The sequence below is a fragment of the Anabrus simplex genome, chromosome 2 (assembly GCF_040414725.1).
Source record: "Anabrus simplex isolate iqAnaSimp1 chromosome 2, ASM4041472v1, whole genome shotgun sequence".
Taxonomy (NCBI): Eukaryota; Metazoa; Arthropoda; class Insecta; order Orthoptera; family Tettigoniidae; genus Anabrus; species Anabrus simplex.
Window position 1 is genome coordinate 1,184,175,432 of NC_090266.1, and position 20,186 is coordinate 1,184,195,617.

General features: G+C 40.4%; 1 protein-coding gene across 1 annotated transcript in view; it reads left to right on the forward strand.

The window, feature by feature from the left end:
- Positions 1 to 20,186, forward strand: part of LOC136863390 (uncharacterized) — a 272,752-nt gene that overhangs the window by 219,061 nt on the left and 33,505 nt on the right. The window contains exons 4-5 of the mRNA XM_067139799.2: positions 10,069 to 10,204; positions 18,285 to 18,370. Coding sequence (XP_066995900.2) covers positions 10,069 to 10,204; positions 18,285 to 18,370 — 222 coding nt within the window. The remainder of the gene's footprint in view (positions 1 to 10,068; positions 10,205 to 18,284; positions 18,371 to 20,186) is intronic.

The window sequence follows — 20,186 nt, forward strand, 5'->3', positions numbered from 1 at the left end:
AGAGCTGACCCGCTCTCAATTTTTCAAGCCTATCAAAGGCCGCAACGAACTTTACTATTAACTGCCCTCAAGGCACACTTACAAAGAAACAGGGGTATCTTTTACCCAACCTAATGGGCCTTAGCAGAAAAATAATAGGTTAAGTTAATGGCCCGCAACACCAAGTAGAATGGAGGCGTGTACTTGCACTCCTACATGAAATCTTTTAAAACCTAAGAGGCACTAGGCCGATGAACCAGGGGCTATTCCCAAACTATGGACGTGACTCGTATAAGAAGAAATTAATACATTAAGGAAGAAAAAGTTACCAAAACGTAGTCACTTCAAGGCAAAAATGAAGGGGAGCTCGAGAGGGTAAAGCACTCTCTATCCCCGATTTACGGTTAAAGATATATGAAGTTTTACACAAGTGACAGCAATTTACATGTTTGAAGATAGGTTACATAATAACGGTTTAGGACCTTCCCCGCGGGTTAAACTGCTGAGCTAGCAAGAAATAAAGATGGTTAAGTGGCCATTACCTTGTTGAAGAGCTGCTGCCGGATGAACGAGGCGCTTCCCGCCTCCTGCTACACTTCCATACACTAGGTAGATGTTGTTCGAGTGGCCGAGAGACAGGAAAATCAGCAGTTTTTATACTCTCGGGGAAGATTCGAGACCTTTCATGAATAATTAAGACACACCCACAGGCGTTTATTGGGTAGCTTACAGTTACACATCCAAATCGAAGAAGAAAGACACGATTGATCAAAAATTAATTACAGAAATTCTGGATTGGCTCAATTCAAAACTGGCGGAAAGAAAAATTTAATATTGCCAACCCACAAATGAAAGAACGAAATTTAGTAAAGAACAAACTTAAGAATACAAAATTTCTTCAAATAAAGTTCTTCCACTTCGCACCAGGGTGCATGGTCATAGCTTTTTGTAGAGACATCTATCAGAGAATGTCCACACTTCTAGATCAATAGAAAACAAAACAAGTTGAACTCCACACAGTACTGACAACTTCGTAATCACAAAATTTACGGTAGTGACATCTTCTGAGAAAACTTATGAGTTGATACAGTTGTTAAAGTTCAGAGTTTCTCCTGTAGAGGAGTATTTTAAGGCGGAAAATTCAAATGTGCGGCGTAGAGGTGTACCAGGCGGTACAATTTATTTTTATTAATTGTTTGAAAGGACCAGCTACTACCCAGACAATATGGGCTTCAACAAGGACAAAACTCCACGAAAAGCAAAAAAGTCTAAAAATAAAACTTTTAATTAAACACATAATTATAACTCTGAAACCCAATATAGTTCATAAAATATCAATAAACGTCACAATAAAGAAATCTACAAAAATTCACTTGTCACAAAATCAATAATAGTAATTGTGACGGAATTTCCGTGGTTGACAGAGGTGAAAGAAGCTGCGGGCATGAATGGGTCTATCTACTACAATCAAAAGAATAATTAAAAGCTTTTAAAAAAGTTATATTTCTTTTGGACTGTTTTTGCTTGAAAGACAAAGGCAAAATATTAACAGCGACACTACAAGATTTCAGGTACAGTAGTTTAAGTACAAGGTAGGAGAAATCAGAAAATCAACAAAAAAATTTCAATTAATCCTCTGAGCTTGAAGCTCCCGATTTTACAAAATGTTGCTGGAGCATCAATGCTCCATACACTAAAGAGTTAAAGAGACAGGTCTTCCAATTTCATTTACAGAGCTTACTAACACTTTTTCGCGTTTATGTTCTATGAATATTTAGGAGCCTACGCTCCAAAGCTTATACCATTACAACCCGAGCATTTTTGCTCACTAAAATTTACATTTTCCAGGCCTCTCGAGGTACAACCTACATTTTATAGTTCAAACAGAATTAACTGTCTTAAACTCTCCCCAGTATAACCACTTAAAAGAAATAACTAAGTTTGACAGGAGTATCGATTACTCGTCATACCAGGCCTTTGTGGAAAGGAAAAACACATGTTAAAGTTACTGGCCCAAAAATCAAAATGATGCAGAGGCAGACACTTGCACCTTGAAATTTCAATTAGAAGCTAAAACCCTTATGGCTTATGGCCCGACGTTACAGAGGTTAGTCCTATGCTAGAGAGGTGACTAGAAGGTGAAAAATTTAAGTTACAAGGCTACAGATAGAAAACGTTAAAAACATAGTCACCTCAAACACAAGTTGACAGGGAACTCGAGAGGGTGTCGCACTCTCTATTCCCGAATTTAAGCAAAGTGCTTTTAGGCTGTTTGAAATTTACAGAAGAAAGTTACATTTTAGAAGATTGGAAATTTAAGATTACATTATTGAAGATAGGTAACCTTCCCCTCGAGCGAGCTTTCAGAGGCTATCACGTAGTATTTAAATGGCTGCCATTACCTTATTGCACTGGACTGCTCGATGAGGGGCGAGACGCCTCCGCCTCCACTATTAACACACACTCAGTAACTGGACGATCAAGAAGACAAGGTAGCTCGAAAAATTGCCAGCTTTTATACCCGAGAGGAAGGCTCGAGAGAGATCTGGACTAAGGCCCGACACACCCCCAGATTTTTATTGGCTAATTAAATATGTAGAAGAAAACGCTGATTGGTTGAGAATTAAATACAGGAAATTTTCTATTGGACACTTTTGAAGTTGGCGGAAGGAAGTCGAAGTGTTGACAACTTTAAGATGCCAAAAACAAAACATAATCAACTCAGTGTAGTAAACCTAGGAATACACAATTACTTTATCACTTTAGTAGCGACATCTGTTGACCAAAGCACAAACATCTTGCTCTAGTTGTTTCGAGTTTTAAGTGTAAGATGTAATTTCACAAGGCGCTTGATTTAAATGAACGGGGCGGGTGTACCCTTGCGGACCAGTAATAATGTTATTTGCTTTACGTCCCACTAACTACTTTTACAGTTTGCGGAGACACCGAGGTGCCGGAATTTAGTCCCGCAGGAGTCTGTTAACGTGCCAGTAAATCTAACGACACGAGGCTAACGTATTTGAGCACCTTTAAAGAACTCAAGCCTGAGCCAAGATCGAACCTGCCACGTTGGGATCAGAAGGCCGGTGCCTCAACCGTATATACAGTATTTGGCTTTACGTCGCACGGACACAGATAGGTCTTATGGCGACGATGGGACAGGAAAGGCCTAGGAGTGGGAAGGAAGCGGCCGTGGCCTTAATTAAGGTACAGCCCCAGCATTTGCCTGGTGAGAAAATGGGAAACCACGGAAAACCATCTTCAGGCCTGTCGACAGTGGGGTTCGAATCCACTATCTCTCGGATGCAAGCTCACAGCCGCGCGCCCCTAACCGCGTGGCCAATTCGCCCGGTGCCACAAAATTAACAGGTAATATAAATCCTAAAAACGTTCAAGAAAATACCCGGGAAACGCATGGACCAATGTCATATTAAGACACGTTATATCACCTACTGAATGCTGCAGAGCAGCACGGGTCCTCTATTTATTATAAATTATTAAACAGGTTCACACACCGGCAATAAATAATTGTAAATAACTAAAACATCTTCCTCTTCTTCTTTATCCGTTTACCCTCCAGGGTCGGTTTTTCCCTCGGACTCAGCGAGGGATCCCACCTCCACCGTCTCAAGGGCAGTGCAATATTGTATTTATTAATGAACAAAACAGGCTTCCAGCCCAGTTACGTGTTCACAAAGCAATAATCCTATGAAAAATAATAATAATAATAATAATAATAATAATAATAATAATAATAATAATAATAATAATAATAATAATAATAATAAACAAAAATCTACCTCAAAACAACTAATCTGGCCCTACCCTGACCTTGCATTCACCACATGACTGTACACTCCATATGACCTTCACAACAGATTATGCTGCAAGAACCGCTGACTGTGCTTTACAACAGATTCGGCTCACGCTCTTGTAATCACTACTGCTTACTCCGCATTCTTTTATTCCATGACCCAATTCCTCTGGATTCAAGTAAACCAAATGACAACAATTGCGTACAATACTCAGTATCGCAATCGGTAAGGCATCTACATTCCAAGATACCAAAACATTTACTCACTCACTACCTCGCCACCTCAACAACCTTTGTTATCACTTGGTCTTACTCAGCCTCCAGGCTCGAATTCAAACTACTTCACTATATCCACATCACCCACACTTCACTAGCTTCTAAATTTTCCAACAAACTCCAACGACTGAATATCTTCATACTCTTAACCACTTCTCCCTTACATCCTGACATATCGTCCTATGCCCCTTCTTCTCCCATTTTTTTCACATAGGAATTTTTTACCGCACATAAATACCTGTTCAGTTCTCCTCCGTTTTCCCATTCCTTAATAATCCTCCTTATAATACCCTGCTCATCCCCTTTCCTTAAAATCTTCCGATGTTTGGCACTCAGTAAACTATTTCTAATCTTATTTGTTTCTTCACACTTACCTAATAAGTGAAAATCACCGTTCTCCACTCCACAAAGTATACATACTGCCCTATCTCTCCCTCTTAGCCACCCCTTATTTCTATGTAGTCCCAACAACCACCATACCAACCCTCTCCTTCTCAACCTATCAACGTATCTAATATTTATACCCGTTACTTCCTCAACTTTATTAAAAACACTAAGGGAACTTCTTAATCTACTTTCTGCCAATAATTTCTGCCTACCCAGATCACTAATCCTCCTTGCCAGTACCTTCATCCCTCTAGCTTCTGTCTTCGTCCACACCTCTTTCCACATGTACCCCAGGCCTATCATCTCCAAGTATCCCTTAATTTTATCTAGCCAGCATTCCTTATACATACTCTTCCGTTGTTCGTACGCGGCCTGTAATACCCTCCCTCCTTCCGTTCTTTTCAAATTCATCCAATATCTAACTATTCTTTTCAGGGGCGTATATAGAATGTATAAGCCTTGAAGAACCGGACCAAAATGATGGGAATTTTCGATCGTTATTGAGATTCCGAGCCAACAGTTAGCAGTTTATGTGCCAAACCTGGACGATTTTTGTAACTCACTAAAATAATGCTTTGAATCTCACAAGGAAATAGTTGGATCCTTACAAAACATCCTTCCACAATTGCGTATCGTAACAGATTTCGGTTCATTGGAGGCTGCTTTTAGTTTCTACGAAGGAAATCTGTCACATAAAGAGATTGTGCAAAGTGAGTTTATGTTGTGGAAAGAAAAGTGGAGTCAGGAAAATCCTTCAAATCTTCCCAGAATGGCTGTAAGTTCTCTAGAAAAATGTGACAAGACTTTCTTCCCCAACATTTATACCCTTCTCAAATTACTCGCCGTTCTTCCTGTTTCTATCGCAACCGTAGAAAGAACTTTCTCTAGCCTAAGGAGACTGAAGACTTACTTAAGGAACAGCACATCTGAAAGTAGGCTTAATGGGCTTCCTTTACTCTCTATCCACAGAGACATTATAGTTAATGATGAAGAAGTTCTTGATAAGTTTGCAAGTGTACCAAGAAACCTGGACTTCGTTTTGTAACCATTGGTGTACTGTATGTATGTATGTATGTATGTATGTATGTATGTATGTATATATGTATGTATGTATGTATGTATGTATGTATGTATGTATGTATGTATGTATCAGCCCAAATCAATGTTTCCTTTTTCCTTTCTAAAGTGTTTGAAATCGTCTGACCTCTTAAAAATTACTTAATCTAACCTTACATCAATCTTGCCCCCCCCCCAAATATATTCTATATTCGCCACTGATTCTTTTCACACACTCAGATTCCAAATCCTCCCCACACATTAATTCCACCCCTGCATTGGCTGTGCACATCGGTAGCCCCATCACCATCTTACCGCAATTAGTCATAATTCGTCTTAACTCAACTCTTTTGTCATCCAACCCCCACATTTCAGCGCCATACAATACCCTCCCGAAAATCACCGATCTTAGAACTAACCTCAGGGTTTTATAATTGATACCCGGATATTTCGCTAGCAAGTTTTTGACTGAGGCTAGGGCGGCGCACCCCCTGTTCCTCGCCCTCTTAATATGATCATTCCAGGTGCCTTTACTATTAATAATGACTCCTAGATATTCTAACTTGCTTACCAGTTCCAATCTTTCTCCCTGCACAACCCATTTCCCGTCATCCCTTCTTCCTTTGTGTGCCTGGGTTATTAGCATTTTAGATTTATTCCCATTAATTTTCAAGGCCCATTTCTTCGCGAAATCCGACACTGCATTTAAAGCCTCCTGCATCCCCCCCTGGGTTAGAGTCATCAAAATCACATCATCAGCAAAAATCAATCCTGGGACCTCCACCCCATTAATTACCGGCATTGCCCAATTGCTTGCCCCATGTCCCTCCAAGATATCGTTAATAAATAAAATAAACAAAATTGGCGATAATTTGCACCCATGCTTTAAGCCCACCTTGGACTCTAATGGTCTGCTCAACCTATCGTCTCCCAATTTTACACAGAACCTGACAACCCTATACATCCCCTCTACTGCCCTCATCATCTTTCCCGAAAACCCCAACCTTCCCAGTTTCTCTAATAGAGCTTCCCTATCCACCTTATTAAACGCCTTTTCAAAATCGATTGCTGCCACATACACCTTCCTTCTTGACAGGCTCCTATACTTTTCCAGAACTGTCATCATTATCATTATATTATCCATTGTTCTTTTCTTTCTTCTAAATCCTCCTTGGAAATCAGACAATACTTCATTCTTTTCTGCCCATTCACACAACCTGTTCGCCAACACCCCTGTGTAAATTTTACTTAAGGAATCTAACAGAGATATTCCTCTATAATTATTCAAACTGTTTTTATTACCCTTCCCCTTATATACTGGACATACAATTCCTGTTTCCCATTCCTTCGGGTACTTCCCCTGATCAAAGATTTTATTAAACAGTCTCACTATGCCCTCTATCATTGTCTCATTTTTGCTAATTTCTTTCCAAAACTTATTATTGATTCCATTACAGCCCCCTGCCGACCGGCCCCTGATTCTTTTTAACATTCTTAAGGTTTCCTCCCTCGTAATTTTCTTGTCCATATCGTAATTTGCCACTCTTCTATTTCTCCAAATTACTTCATCCCCCGTCTTCCTCCAGCATTCTTCCTCCTTACGCCCGAGTAATTCACCAAAGTAGCTCACCCACTGTACATCTTTAATGCTCTTTACCTCTAGACTCCTTCCACCCTTTATTATTCTGTTAATCCTTTCCCAAACTTTTTCAATGTTGTTAGTCTTACATGCTTTAGTTATGGCTTCAGTTTGTTCCTCTAACCATGCCTTTTTTACCTCACAAATTTTCTTTTTATACTCCTTCCTCAACTTACAGAAAACCTCCCTTTCTGCACCCCCACCTTTTATTCGGGAGATAGTGGGTTCGGACCCCACTGTAGGCAGACCTCAAGGTGGTTTTCCCTGGTTTCCCATTTTTACACCAGGGAAATGCTGGGGCTGGTACCTTAATTAAGGCCACTCCTAATTCCTTCCTGTCCCATCGTCGCCATAAGACCTGTCTGTGTCGGTGCGATGTAAAGCTAGTTGTACTAATAATAATAATAATAATAATAATAATAATAATAATAATAATAATAATAATAATAATAATAATAATATTAATAATAATAGTTTCAATAGTGGTACAAATGGCAAACCGGTACTCCACTCTTGCACTGCAATTCAATGTTATCATAATTTTATAGATGGATTTACTACGGCGTGCTTTCAGTACAATAAGTCGTCGTTCAACTGATATCAATGCACCTGTGATCAAATAAATTTGCCAGTATTTTGGGTGAGATGAATGTAAGTCCTCTGAAAAGTAGCCTCCCTTTACCAAACAACCTGGTATTTTAGAATAAATCGCGCATGATATGCATATACTAGTCAGAAGAAGCACATTAGCATATTCGCGATTTTAGAAGCTAAAAATATCCAGAATTATACAGTTAAGATTATTTTCCTGGTTTTTTTTTACAAGTTACTCTACGTCGCATCGACACAGATAGGTCTTATGGCGACGTTGGGATACGAAAGGGTTAGGAGTGGGAAGGAAGCGGCCGTGGTCTTAATTAAGGTACAGGCCCAGCATGTACCTGGTGTGAAAATGGGAAACCACGGAAAACCGTCTTCAAGGCTGCCGACAGTGCGGTTCGAACCCACTATCTCCCGGATGCAAGCTCACAACTGCGCGCCCCTAACCGAACGACCAACTCGCCCGGGTTTTCCTGGTTGTAAATTGAACATATCTGCATTTGCAGATTCTTACGTACTTGTAATATCAATGTGCAAAGCTAGTAAATGCACTTTCTGAATATAGTAACTTCGGAGTAGGCATCTCCCGACAGATCTCAAGTCTGGCCGAGTGGCTTCGATTTTAGAGCACTGGAATGCTGAGCTCAAGTTGGCAAGTTTGATACTAGCTCACTCTGGTGGTATTTGAAGGTACTCAAGTATCTCAGGTTCGTGACAGTAGATTTACCAGCACGTAAAAGAATTCTTACGGGACGAAATTTCCGACGCTTCTGCGTCTGCGAAAACCAAAAAACTAGTTAGCGGGACATCAGAACAACAATGTTATCACCTTCAGCCACATTAATAATGGATAGATACATGGTCTTAGATTAGCGGAAACACTATGAAAATTTGAGTTGGAGCGATGATGATGGTGATGATGATGATGATGCTATCGGTTTTGAGAATTGACGGGCTGACTACATTCTGGTCTGTAAGAAGGTTCCATAACGTACCTGCAGGTCTACTGGTACGAGTCTCACGTATTTAAGCACTTATAAATGTCAATAAACTGTGCTGGGATTCTTGCCCTAACCTTGACCATGAGAAGTGAACACTTAATCCAACAAAATTAATCTTCCCTGTAAGAGTAAATGAAGGGTTGCATACTCTCTTAACGTCTTCTATAGATCATTCCATGTTAAGAAAACAGTACTGTTCTTACGGACCTAGAAGTAGTGAACACACCCTTGCTTAGACAGCCATAATTCTTCGTGATTAAGGAATATTATACTGTACTTTATATTGTATTATGAAAGAAAGAAAGAAAAAATTAGTATAATGCCATTTTTTACTCGTGAGTTATTAAAATAACTACTTACATTTCATAAATACATTCGCAGGGAGGAAGCACAATGGCAGGAACAGCCATCACTTTGTTGTCTTCCTTCATCTTCCTTCTGAGTTGCTCTTATATATGTAACCGTAATCCGTTACTCTGTGAATCGCCGGCAGCTTATCTCCATTGAAGGGACGTCATCTATTTATATGTGTATGTGTTCTAATATTTTTGTACTGTACAGCAGTTGTTACTGAAGGTTTTGATGCTGTGGTGTGCTGTGATACATCACGGCATGACTTGGTACGGATACAGGAATTCACTATGATTTTTATCTGTGCTTGGTTTTGTTATTGAGCTGTTGATTCTTAAGCGCTTAAGCGTTTTCCCGTATTGCTGTGAAAACGCTTGAGGTAATAAATATATTTTGCAGCTTAATGTCCTCCCGCTTTTATCATGAACTTCAGTGTTAGTTTCACAAATTTACGTGCGGCCGTTTTCCCATATTGCTGTGAAAATCAAAATCCCTCTAAAGCCCCCCCCCCTCGACGACCCCTCGAGTTACTAAAAATAATTTTCATGTTAGTTTCTTCCTCCTTTTATCTTGAAATCAAATACTAAGTTTCACCAATAGCCTATATGTGTCAGAATTTTCCCGTGATGCTGAGTAGAACCGTGAGATATGGCAAACTTGTTTTCGTAAGAGCAATGCAGTTTTCTTAACGTGGAATGACCTATAGTAAAGAACATAAAAATGAAATCGTCGGGTAAAACGCACGCGTTCGATACGAATAAGGTTAACAGCTAATGCAACGTTAGCACGAGCACACAGCGCATAAATGGAGGCTGCATTATTATGGCTAAAATTCCAATATATTTTGTAGACTCAATGAGGATGCGCAGTTTCATGTAGATTATGGTTTGTGTAATTTCATTTGGAAGAGATTTCTCTCTGAAATGTATCTCCTGACATTAATGTTATAGGTCCCTTTGTTTCAGGTACAGGCGATAATCCTTTTTATATTTTGCGGCCAAGGCCTAGAGAACCAGGAGGACGTGTCCGCACGGATACAATCATGGCTCGACAATAATGATATGCTTTTTCTGAAAGGAGTCATGGAGGACATGAAGAACGGTAAGTATTGGCATATTTTATTCGAGCAGAAAGATGATCAAAAGGATAGTGAACGTTTGATGTTACTTCTATACCGAATGGTTCACCAGCCTCTTGCGATTTAGTTTATGCATCCCGCCGCTTTTACTACAATTCCGAAATACATCGGTCCCTCTCCCTAAATCGGGGTAATAAAACGAGATGAGTGTTTACGGGCTAGAAGACAACAGGAATCGTGAGCGCCACTATTTATTATGGGTACTGTACCTCGTCTGTGGTGTAGTGGTCAGTGTGATAGGCTCCCACACTCGCAGGCCCGGTTCGATTCCCGGCTCTGCTACGAAATTTGAAAAGTGGTACGAGGGCTGGAACGGGGTTCGCTCAGCCTCGGGAGGTCAACCGACTATCCCACCTCAGCCATCCTCGAAGTGGATTTCTGTGATTTCCCCCACCTTTTGTCCAGGCAAATTCCGGGATGGTACCTAACTTACGCCCACGGTCGCTTCCTTTCCTCTTCCTTGTCTATCCCTTCCAATCTTTCCAACCTCCACAAGGCCCCTGTTCAGCATAACAGGTGAGGCCACCTGGGCGAGGTACTGGTTGTATCACCTCCGACTCAAAGTCTCACGCTCCAGGACACTGCCCTTGAGGCGGTAGAGGTGGGATCCCTCGCTGAGTCCGAGGGAAAAACCAACCCTGGACGGTAAACAAGTTAAAAAAGAAAATGAGTGCCGGTACCTCAAATGAACCCGTAAAACTAGCACAGATATGAAAAACTCGTACTTTACAACAGGAGGTGCACACATACCTGGAGCAGGTATTGTATACGCTAGAAACTGCGTGCTGCATGTCAAGCCTCACAGTAGCTCACATGGCAAGAGTGCGACGGGATATATGATAGTGGTCAGAGCTTGAAAGTTAGGAGGTAGGAGATTCGAATCCTACGTAAGTATTTTGTTTTTCACTGTCAGTTTCCTGGGATATGATAAGGTTGCATACTTAATAGTTTCCACGCACTGATTTGTTTATTTGGCCAAAAAGGCCGTTGGTATGGTGGCACATGGTATGGAGCTGATTAATAATAATAAGAAGAATAAGAATAATAACAATAATAATAATATCAGTAGTGTTTGTATTAGTTACTTACAAGTAAGAAAGATCCTATTTGATGAGAGAAAATAATTGACATGAGAACTATTGGAAAGTACCTGCAAGAGAAACGTATGTACACACTACAATCTTACGCTATAGGGAACGGCTCTTTCATTATTGTTTCGGGCCGATAACCTATATGTTATGCCCCTTTAAGCTAAAATCATCATCATCATCATCATTATCATCATCATTGTTTCACTTACTTTGTTGTAACTACAAAGACACACACACGAGATGCTTTCAGTTATGTTCACTGTTTTATTTACAAATTATATACCCGTCATACACACATGATCCTTGCACTAATAAGCTGCCGTCTTGAACAAAACACTGTTACGAAGAAGAAGAAGAAGCAGAAGAAGAAGAAGAAGACTGCAACATTCGCATGTCAACCAATTACCAACACAACAATATCACAACATAAGTTCACATACTTGACTAACGAGTTTCACTAGCAACTCTCGCTAACAACTCTCAACTCAACTTCCAAGACTTTATATACATTGTCTGGCCAGGCTTCTAGAAGAATATAACACAACATGTTTTCTCGTAATTTCTCGAATCTCCTATAGCATATTTACAATTCTAGTGACAAGATGCGTTGTTCTGGATTATTACCGTGTGTTGCACAACATTGCATACGCAGGTAATAACAGTGGCGGCTCGTGAAAAAATCGTCCTACGTGCTACAAGAAACAAGCTAAATACGCTGTTTTAAATCTGTATATTGCCATGATGAACAACACATACTTCAAACTTGGTAATAATATTAATAATAATAATAATAATAATAATAATAATAATAATAATAATAATAATAATAATAATAATAATAATAATAATAATAATAATAATACAACTTTTCTCACAATTTATAACTCAGAACAAACAAAAACAACATTAATTTGGAAGCAGATGAATTATTCGACAACTGTCTACGAGATAAATAATTCATTCGAGAAATATTGTTTTTACTAACCGAATGGCGCAACTTACATCAGTGCAAATAGAATCGTGGGAATATAGATCCCCACTAAGAACACTAATTTAATTTCACTTTATATACACTGCAGTGGATAAATAATTTGATAAATCTCCGTATAAACTTTAGCACTAACACAATGACAGAAAAAACACGCACCAGTAATATAGCCGCGAGATTAAAAACCGCACAAAGCAACTGAAAGAGCTACCAACTGATTCATTGGAACCTTCCCTATTACCAGAGTAAATGTTTGGCTCCATGGCTAAATGGTTAGCGCGCTGGCCTTTGGTCACAGGGATCCCGGGGTCGATTCCCGGCAGGGTCTGGAATTTTAACCATCATTGGGTGTATGTGTTGTCTTCATCATCATTTCATCCTCATCACGACTCGCAGGTCGCCTACGGGAGTCAAATCAAAAGACCTGCATCTGGCGAGTCGAACATGTCCTCGGATACTTCCGGCACTAATAGCCATACGCTATTTCATTTCACCAGAGTAAATTACATTGTAATGCGGGATAACATTTAGAGTCACTCAAAGATTCTTTGACTCACCTACGAATTCCTTATTTTTGACACAAAAGGAAGATGGATATTTTAATAAGCATGTGTGAGATAGATTGCCTCCACTTACGCTTTACTTTCGAACTCAGACGATGCTACTCTCTAGTGGCAGATTCGCTCACCACGTTCAACATAAGCACGGCCGACTGGATCCCTCGCTGCGCCCCGGGTAGCAGGAGACATCGAGCACTTCTACCCCCTTGCGGGAGAGGAAGTAACTATAGACGGGATCAGTGAAAGTTGATCCCGGTTTATGGTATACTCCGCCGGCTAGGGGGAGTGTTGCAAGCTTGGCTGCGCCTGCGTATTGCTTCCTCCAGGCTACAGGCAAGGGCTCACTTCACATGAGCACGAGCCTTGTTCCCCGGGAGAACGGCGCTAGGTGTTCGACAGATCTCGTCCTGATTTTCACAAAACACAAATTCATATCGTACTCAGAACAACGAAAAGGCACCAGCATAATTGTACTGTACATAAATAATATTCCTTACAGTTCCAAGCTACGTGCTGGAGCCCGGTAGCACGTACTGACCGGCCGCCACTGGGTAATAATAAATTATATACTACTAATTACGTGTTCTTACATTAAATAAACTCTTATTAATATACATACAGCAGACGTGTTGTAACATAACCTCACGTACAACACACAAATAATAAGACCACGATTTATACCAAATAAATTCCGTACATATCTAATTAACTAATAAACGTAAATAACTTCATAGCCACACCTCGCAAGTCATACAAATAATAATATTAATAATAATTAATAATAATAATAATCGAGCTCGATATTTTCATTATTTATCTATGGGTTAGAGAATTGCTTCCAAGTTATACTAGTCCATTACACTTGCATCAACTTATCAAAACACACTTTATTTTTAATTGTGAAATGTCTTATTTCTTTGAAACGAGTGAACATCTGTTATTAGATTTTGTTGCTAGTTGCTTTACGTCGCACCGACACAGATAGGTCTTATGGCGACGATGGGATACGAAAGGGCCTAGGAGTGGGAAGGAAGCGGCCGTGGTCTTAATTAAGGTACAGCCCCAGCATTTGCCTGGTGTGAAAATGGGAAACCACGGAAAACCATCTTCAGGGCTGCCGATAGTGCGTTTCGAACCTACTATCTCCCGAATACTGGATACTGACCGCACTTAAGCGACTGCAGCTATCGAGCTCGGTTATTAGATTTGATCAACTATCCAAAGTAATTTGGGGTTTTATAACATACTGACCATCTGTGACACAAAATATACTATTCTTAAGCCAGAAAAGTAGAGAGAGTGATATGCATTTATTTCAGCTTCCCCCGTTTAAGAAGCTGCCAAGAAAGACAAAGCTTACATAAAAAGTGGATTGACAACTACAAAGATCGCGTAAAATATATTGTATATAAGTGACTAGTGTACCATATTTTAAATATTACTCAGTAAAAGTCGTATCAATCAAAAGATTTGAATCCCATGAGGAACTCCTTATAGGCCTATACATGATTTTTTACTATTGTTAACGAGCCTTTCAGTGCTGCTAATCCAATGTCCTTAATAAATTGCTTATCCAGATTAAATTTCTTGCAAGGTTGTGAAATATGTGAGTAATGGTGCCTCTTGCTCTTTAAGGAGTCCAGATGATATTTCCCAGCGTAATATGGAAATGTAGATTCATATACAGTATATCACGTCTCTCCATGTGTACATCATGTGGTTGGGTAGATGATGCCTCGGTTCTAATTGTGGGGTCTTATTGAACCCATTACTTTAAGCCCGGTGGAATACTGTACTGTAGGGTGAACCTCCTGATCTGTTTGACCTGCATATTGATAGCATGGATTGTAAAGTTATCAGAGAGAAATTTGAAAGAAAATTCGCGATTCAAGGAGAATAAATTAAAATCATAATATATATTGGTGATATTGTACTTTTAATCCAGTCGACAGAGGTTTTGTAGAAGTAGCAAAATGGTCTAGACCAGGGCCTCTCAGGGTGCATGCGCCTGGTGCATGCACTGTGCACGGTGCAAAATACGACTTCACTTGGTTGACCAGAGTGCAGACCCCACTCCTCGATTTGGAGCAATAGCGCTGTCTCTCTCTTTCCCCACGCCTGTCTTGCTCGCTCCCCCTGTCTCCCTCTTTCTCACTTGCTCCGTAACGCTCTAAATCCGAGCCGAGTTGAGCCGAGTAGCCCAGAGATGAAGCGTTGGTCCGAGCCGAGCCGAGCGGGACCGATGCACTGTGCACAGGAACTCTGCTCAGCTGTTTGCACGCGTGAGATTTTGGGCGTTTGAGATGCCCTGGTCTAGACAAAGTTTTTTAAACACAATATGTTTAATGTCGCACCGATACAGATAGGTCTTATGGCAACGATGGGATATAAAAGGGCTAGGAGTTGGGAAGGAAGCGACCGTAGCCTTAATTGAAGTACAACCCCAGCATTTGCTGGTATGAAGACGAGAAACCACGGAAAACCATATTCAGGCCTGCCGACATTGGTGTTCGAACCCACTATCTCCTGAATGCAAACCGATAGCTACGTGACCCAAACTGCACAGCCACTTGCTCGGCGAATCTTTTAAACAGAGATCAATATTAATGCAAACAGATGTAAAATAGAGGTATGTAATGTTATAGATCGAAGTCAGCAGAGGCAAGTATTGTAAAATTAGGAAAATAAAAACTTTAAGTCAATTATTTTTCTGCTTACATAGTAAAATAAACGTTTTATAGTGATGGAAGTGGATAATATACAATTTGGAATAACGCGAACTAGGAAAGCCTTTCATACCTCATTTATACGAGGGTTGGTGGAGGTGGGGAGGGGGAAGTCATGGGCAAAATTGCACGGTGCTACCATACAATGGTCATATGCCCTCGAAGGCGTGACACCCACAGTACATGGACACAGCACGGGATGGCGGTTCGTTGGACAGGTACCACGCACAGGGCGATGGAACTGAAGTAGTGCGTCAGGCTCCGTGCAGAATGGATGTGACGGGCAAAAACAGCGCGCGTACATCAAACTGGTCGTTCTCCGCGGTCGCAATCCCAAAGAATGTCACAGAGATATTGCGGAAACCGTTGCCAGATGGCCAGTCACATTTCAGCATGGAAGTGAGACAAGCAGCGGCGGCAACGTTCCGGAAGTCCTGTTAGTGTCCGGCCTGATGTGTTTCGTGCAGTAATTACCCAGTGCATGGACGTGGACAGAAGATGGACAGTACTTCAGTTACAAGCCAAAACAATTGCATTCTTCTCCATGACAGCGCCAGGCCGCATGCAGCAGAGACTGTACGAAGGCGACTTCAGCGATTGGGATGAGAAATATTGGAACATCCGCCATACTTACCGGACATGTCTTCGTGCGATTTTGACCTCATCGACAAAGTGAAACAACCATTGCGTGGAAGATGGTTTGGGACACCAGAGAACATTGCCACCGCTGTTTAACATGAGATTACCGAGCAAGTTGGCCGTGCGGTTAGGAGCGTGCAGCTGTGAGGTTACATTCGGGAGATAGTGGGTTCGAACCCCACTGTCGAAAGCCCTGAAAATGATTTTCCGTGGTTTCCCATTTTCACACCAGGCAAATGGTGGGGCTGTACTTTAAAAGGCCAAGGCCTCTTCCTTCCCATTCCTGGGCCTTTGCTAGCCCACCATCGCCACAAGACCTATCTGTGTCGGTGCAACGTCAAGCAACTTGTATTAAAAAGAAACATGAGATTGAAAAATTCACACGTAGTGAGGCGACTGGTATCAGACACCTCCCGCATCGTTGGCAACGTGTTATGGGCAATCTAGGAGACTAGTCTGAGGGTTTACCGTAAAGGTTACTCTACTCTCTGGGAATGAACATTATGTAGCCCAAGGATTTCATGGTAGACAGTTCCTTGCTTTATATCCTACACCTGACAAACATTCACACATACAGCAGCACCTTACGTTCCCCACTCCCATCTGTATATTTCTATTTGTCTGATAGACCTCACATTTGTGCGAAAAAAATAGTTTCCATGATTTATGTACCAACTCTCATAATAATAATAATAATAATAATAATAATAATAATAATAATAATAATAATAATAATAATAATAATAATAATAATAATAATAATAATAATAATAATGTCCGCCTCTGTGGTGTAGTGTTATTGTGATTAGCTGCCACCTTCGGAGGCCCGGGTTCGATTCCTGGCTCTGCCACGGAATTTGAAAAGTGGTACGTGGACTGGAACGGGGTCCACTCAGCCTCGGGAGGTCACCTGACTAGAGGGGTTTCAATTCCCTTCTCAGCCATCCTCGAAGGGAATTTCCGTGGTTTCCCAATTCTCCTCCAGCCAAATGCCGGGATGGTGCCTAACTTAAGACTACGGCCGCTTCCTTCCTTCTTCCTTGTCTATCACTTCTAATCTTCCCATCCCCTCACAAGGCCCCTGTTCAGCATAGCAGGTGAGGCTGCCTGGGCGTTGTACTGGTCCTCTTCCCCCGTTGTGTATCCCCTGACCCAAAGTCTCTCGTTCCAGGACACTGCCCTTGAGGCGATAGAGGTGGGATCCCTCGCGGAGTCCGAGGAAAAACCAACCCTGGAATGTAAACGGATTAAGAAAGAAAGAAAGAAAGAACTGATAATAAAATAATAACAACAATAATAATAATAATAATAATAATAATAATAATCACGAATGGATGACTCACGACTGACTAAGAAAATATTTCTTATTATCAATGGAAACCGACAAACCAAAGTTCGCTGGCTAGTGGATGCACAAAAGGACCTCGCAGAAGTCGACGTTGATCCAATGGCAACCACAAGGAATACATACAGACAAAAGATCAACAGCCATAAATTTGCACCCAAGAATCCATCTGAGAAAAGCTTGAAGCTCAAAAACTCATGGACACAAGAAAGACGGCAGGCCCATAGTGAAAGGATGAGGAAGTTTTGGGAAGATAAGAAGAACAAGAAGATGAAGAATACCAGTGCTATTTAATGGTTCCACGTGCTCCTTAAGGGGCTAAACGAATGTATATATAATAACGATGATAATAATAATAATAATAATAGTCTAATAATAATAATGGAATAGTAGTGTATGTTACTGACGAGAGATCATTTTAGACCAATGTATACTCAACATAAAGAAAAGATAATGACATCTGAAACAATGACATTTTAAACCAATATTTTGCAGAGCCAGAGACATCAACATAAGCCACGAACCTAAAAGTTTCCGACATACAGTAAACTTTACCGCATTTACCATCCTTAAAGTTGATTAGGGAATTGTAAATATCACATTCAGTAATGGAGGGCTTAAAGGCACGAATTCATATTCCATTTATGATGCGTTGTAATGTGTTTTCTATATGATCTTCGTTTTCTTCTTTTAGGTCCTAAACTGTTTCTGTCAATTCTCACCACATACACAGCATTTCATATGGTTTCTTGTCTTCTGCTTTCTCTTGGAGCCTATAAGGTAAGTAATCATCTTGATAAATATTCGTATTCTAAGAGTTCTGTAGTTCATATCTTACTGCATCAAGCACAGCCTTATTTTCAAATTCGGAGAACTATGTTACAAGATGATATGCAGTTCATTAATATAGTGTTGTAAATTTTTAACTTCTCTTTGAGCTTCCTTGAAAATATCATATAAGCGTCGAAGGTACTTTTTATTATATTTTTACATCGCACCAACTCAGTTAGGTCTTATGTTGGCGATAGGACAAGGCTGTGACTACGAAGGAAGCGACTGTGGCCTTAGTTGAGGTACAGCCTGGCTGGTGTGTAAAATGAGGAACTTAGAAAAACAGTCTTCAGGGCTGCTAACAATGAGGTACGAACCCACCATCTCTCAAATGCAAAGCTCACAGCCATGTGACGCGAACCAAGGAGCTAAATCGCTCGGTAACAAAGGTAGTAAGTTACTGTCCGTTTGCAACAAGTGAAGAACAACATTAATACACGCTATAATAGGGCAAGTGGTTAAATACATTTTGAGGAAATTTCTTCATGGAATATCAGTTGTAATTACATTGTCATTGAAATTGTTTTCAGATCGCGAGGGGATTATTACAATAAAAAAGGGCATGAGTTGTTACTGTTCTATACAGATTTAAAGGAACAAGATTTTTTTTCTATTTGCTTTACGTCGCACCGACACAGATAGGTCTTATGGTGACGGTGAACAAGAAATTAAGCAAGGAACTTATTTCACATTTTCATTGTGATTTAGATATGTGTTTCATTAACTTTACACAGAATTTGCAATGTTATTTCAATGTTATTATAAACTGAATTTGAAGGGAAATCAAACAGTTAAAAAAAGTTATTTTAACTACTTATATATCAGTATAATTAGTGAAAGCCGGCCCCGCGGTGTAGGGGTAGCATGCCTGCATCTTACCTGGAGGCCCCGGATTCTATTCCCGGCCAGTCAGGGATTTTTACCTGGATCTGGAGGCTGGTTTGAAGTCTACTCAGCCTACGTGATTACAATTGAAGACCTATCTGATGGTAAGATGGCGGCCTCGGTCTAGAAAGCCAAGAATAATGGCCGAGAAGATTCGTCATGCTGATCACAGGACACCTCATATACAGAGCTTCGGGCTAAGCAACGGTCGCTTGATAGGCCAAGACGCTTCGGGACTGTTACGCTATGGGATTTGGTTTGGTTTGGTTTGGTTTTATAATTAATGAACCACTTCCGGAGGTGCATATGGTCCTGAGGTTCACTCAGCCTACATCAAAACTGAGTACCGTACCAGGTTAATTCCTGGGGACAAAGGCGGCCGGGCGCAGAGCTAACCACTCTACTCCATCAAGTGTCGAGGTTACGGGTAGTGGAAGTCTTTACCTTCCACCCCTCCAAAGGCCTTCATGGCTTGTATGGAGATGACCTTGCTTTTATAATGAATAGATATAAAATCTTTGTTGCGGCCATATTTATACTGATTTTGTGCTTTTCTGAACAAAAATTTCTGAATATATTATTAAAATATCTTTAGTATTTTTTTGTTTTGGGGTCTAGTATTCAGAATTTTATAAAATACATTGGGGTTTGTAATACTAGACTTTCGAAAGGTTATTAGTAAAATGTATTAACTTGAATGATTTTTAACATTTACTGTATTGAACACTTTAAACATTCCTAACGCTAGAATAGGTTAACTTACTTCTGAGGAAATAAAGCAAAAATCTTTATGAATTACCAGGTTTTCCAGGAATATGTCTTGCTCCACACGATGTAATGTCTGTGGATATTTTAGTACCTTGTGCACTATAAAATCTCT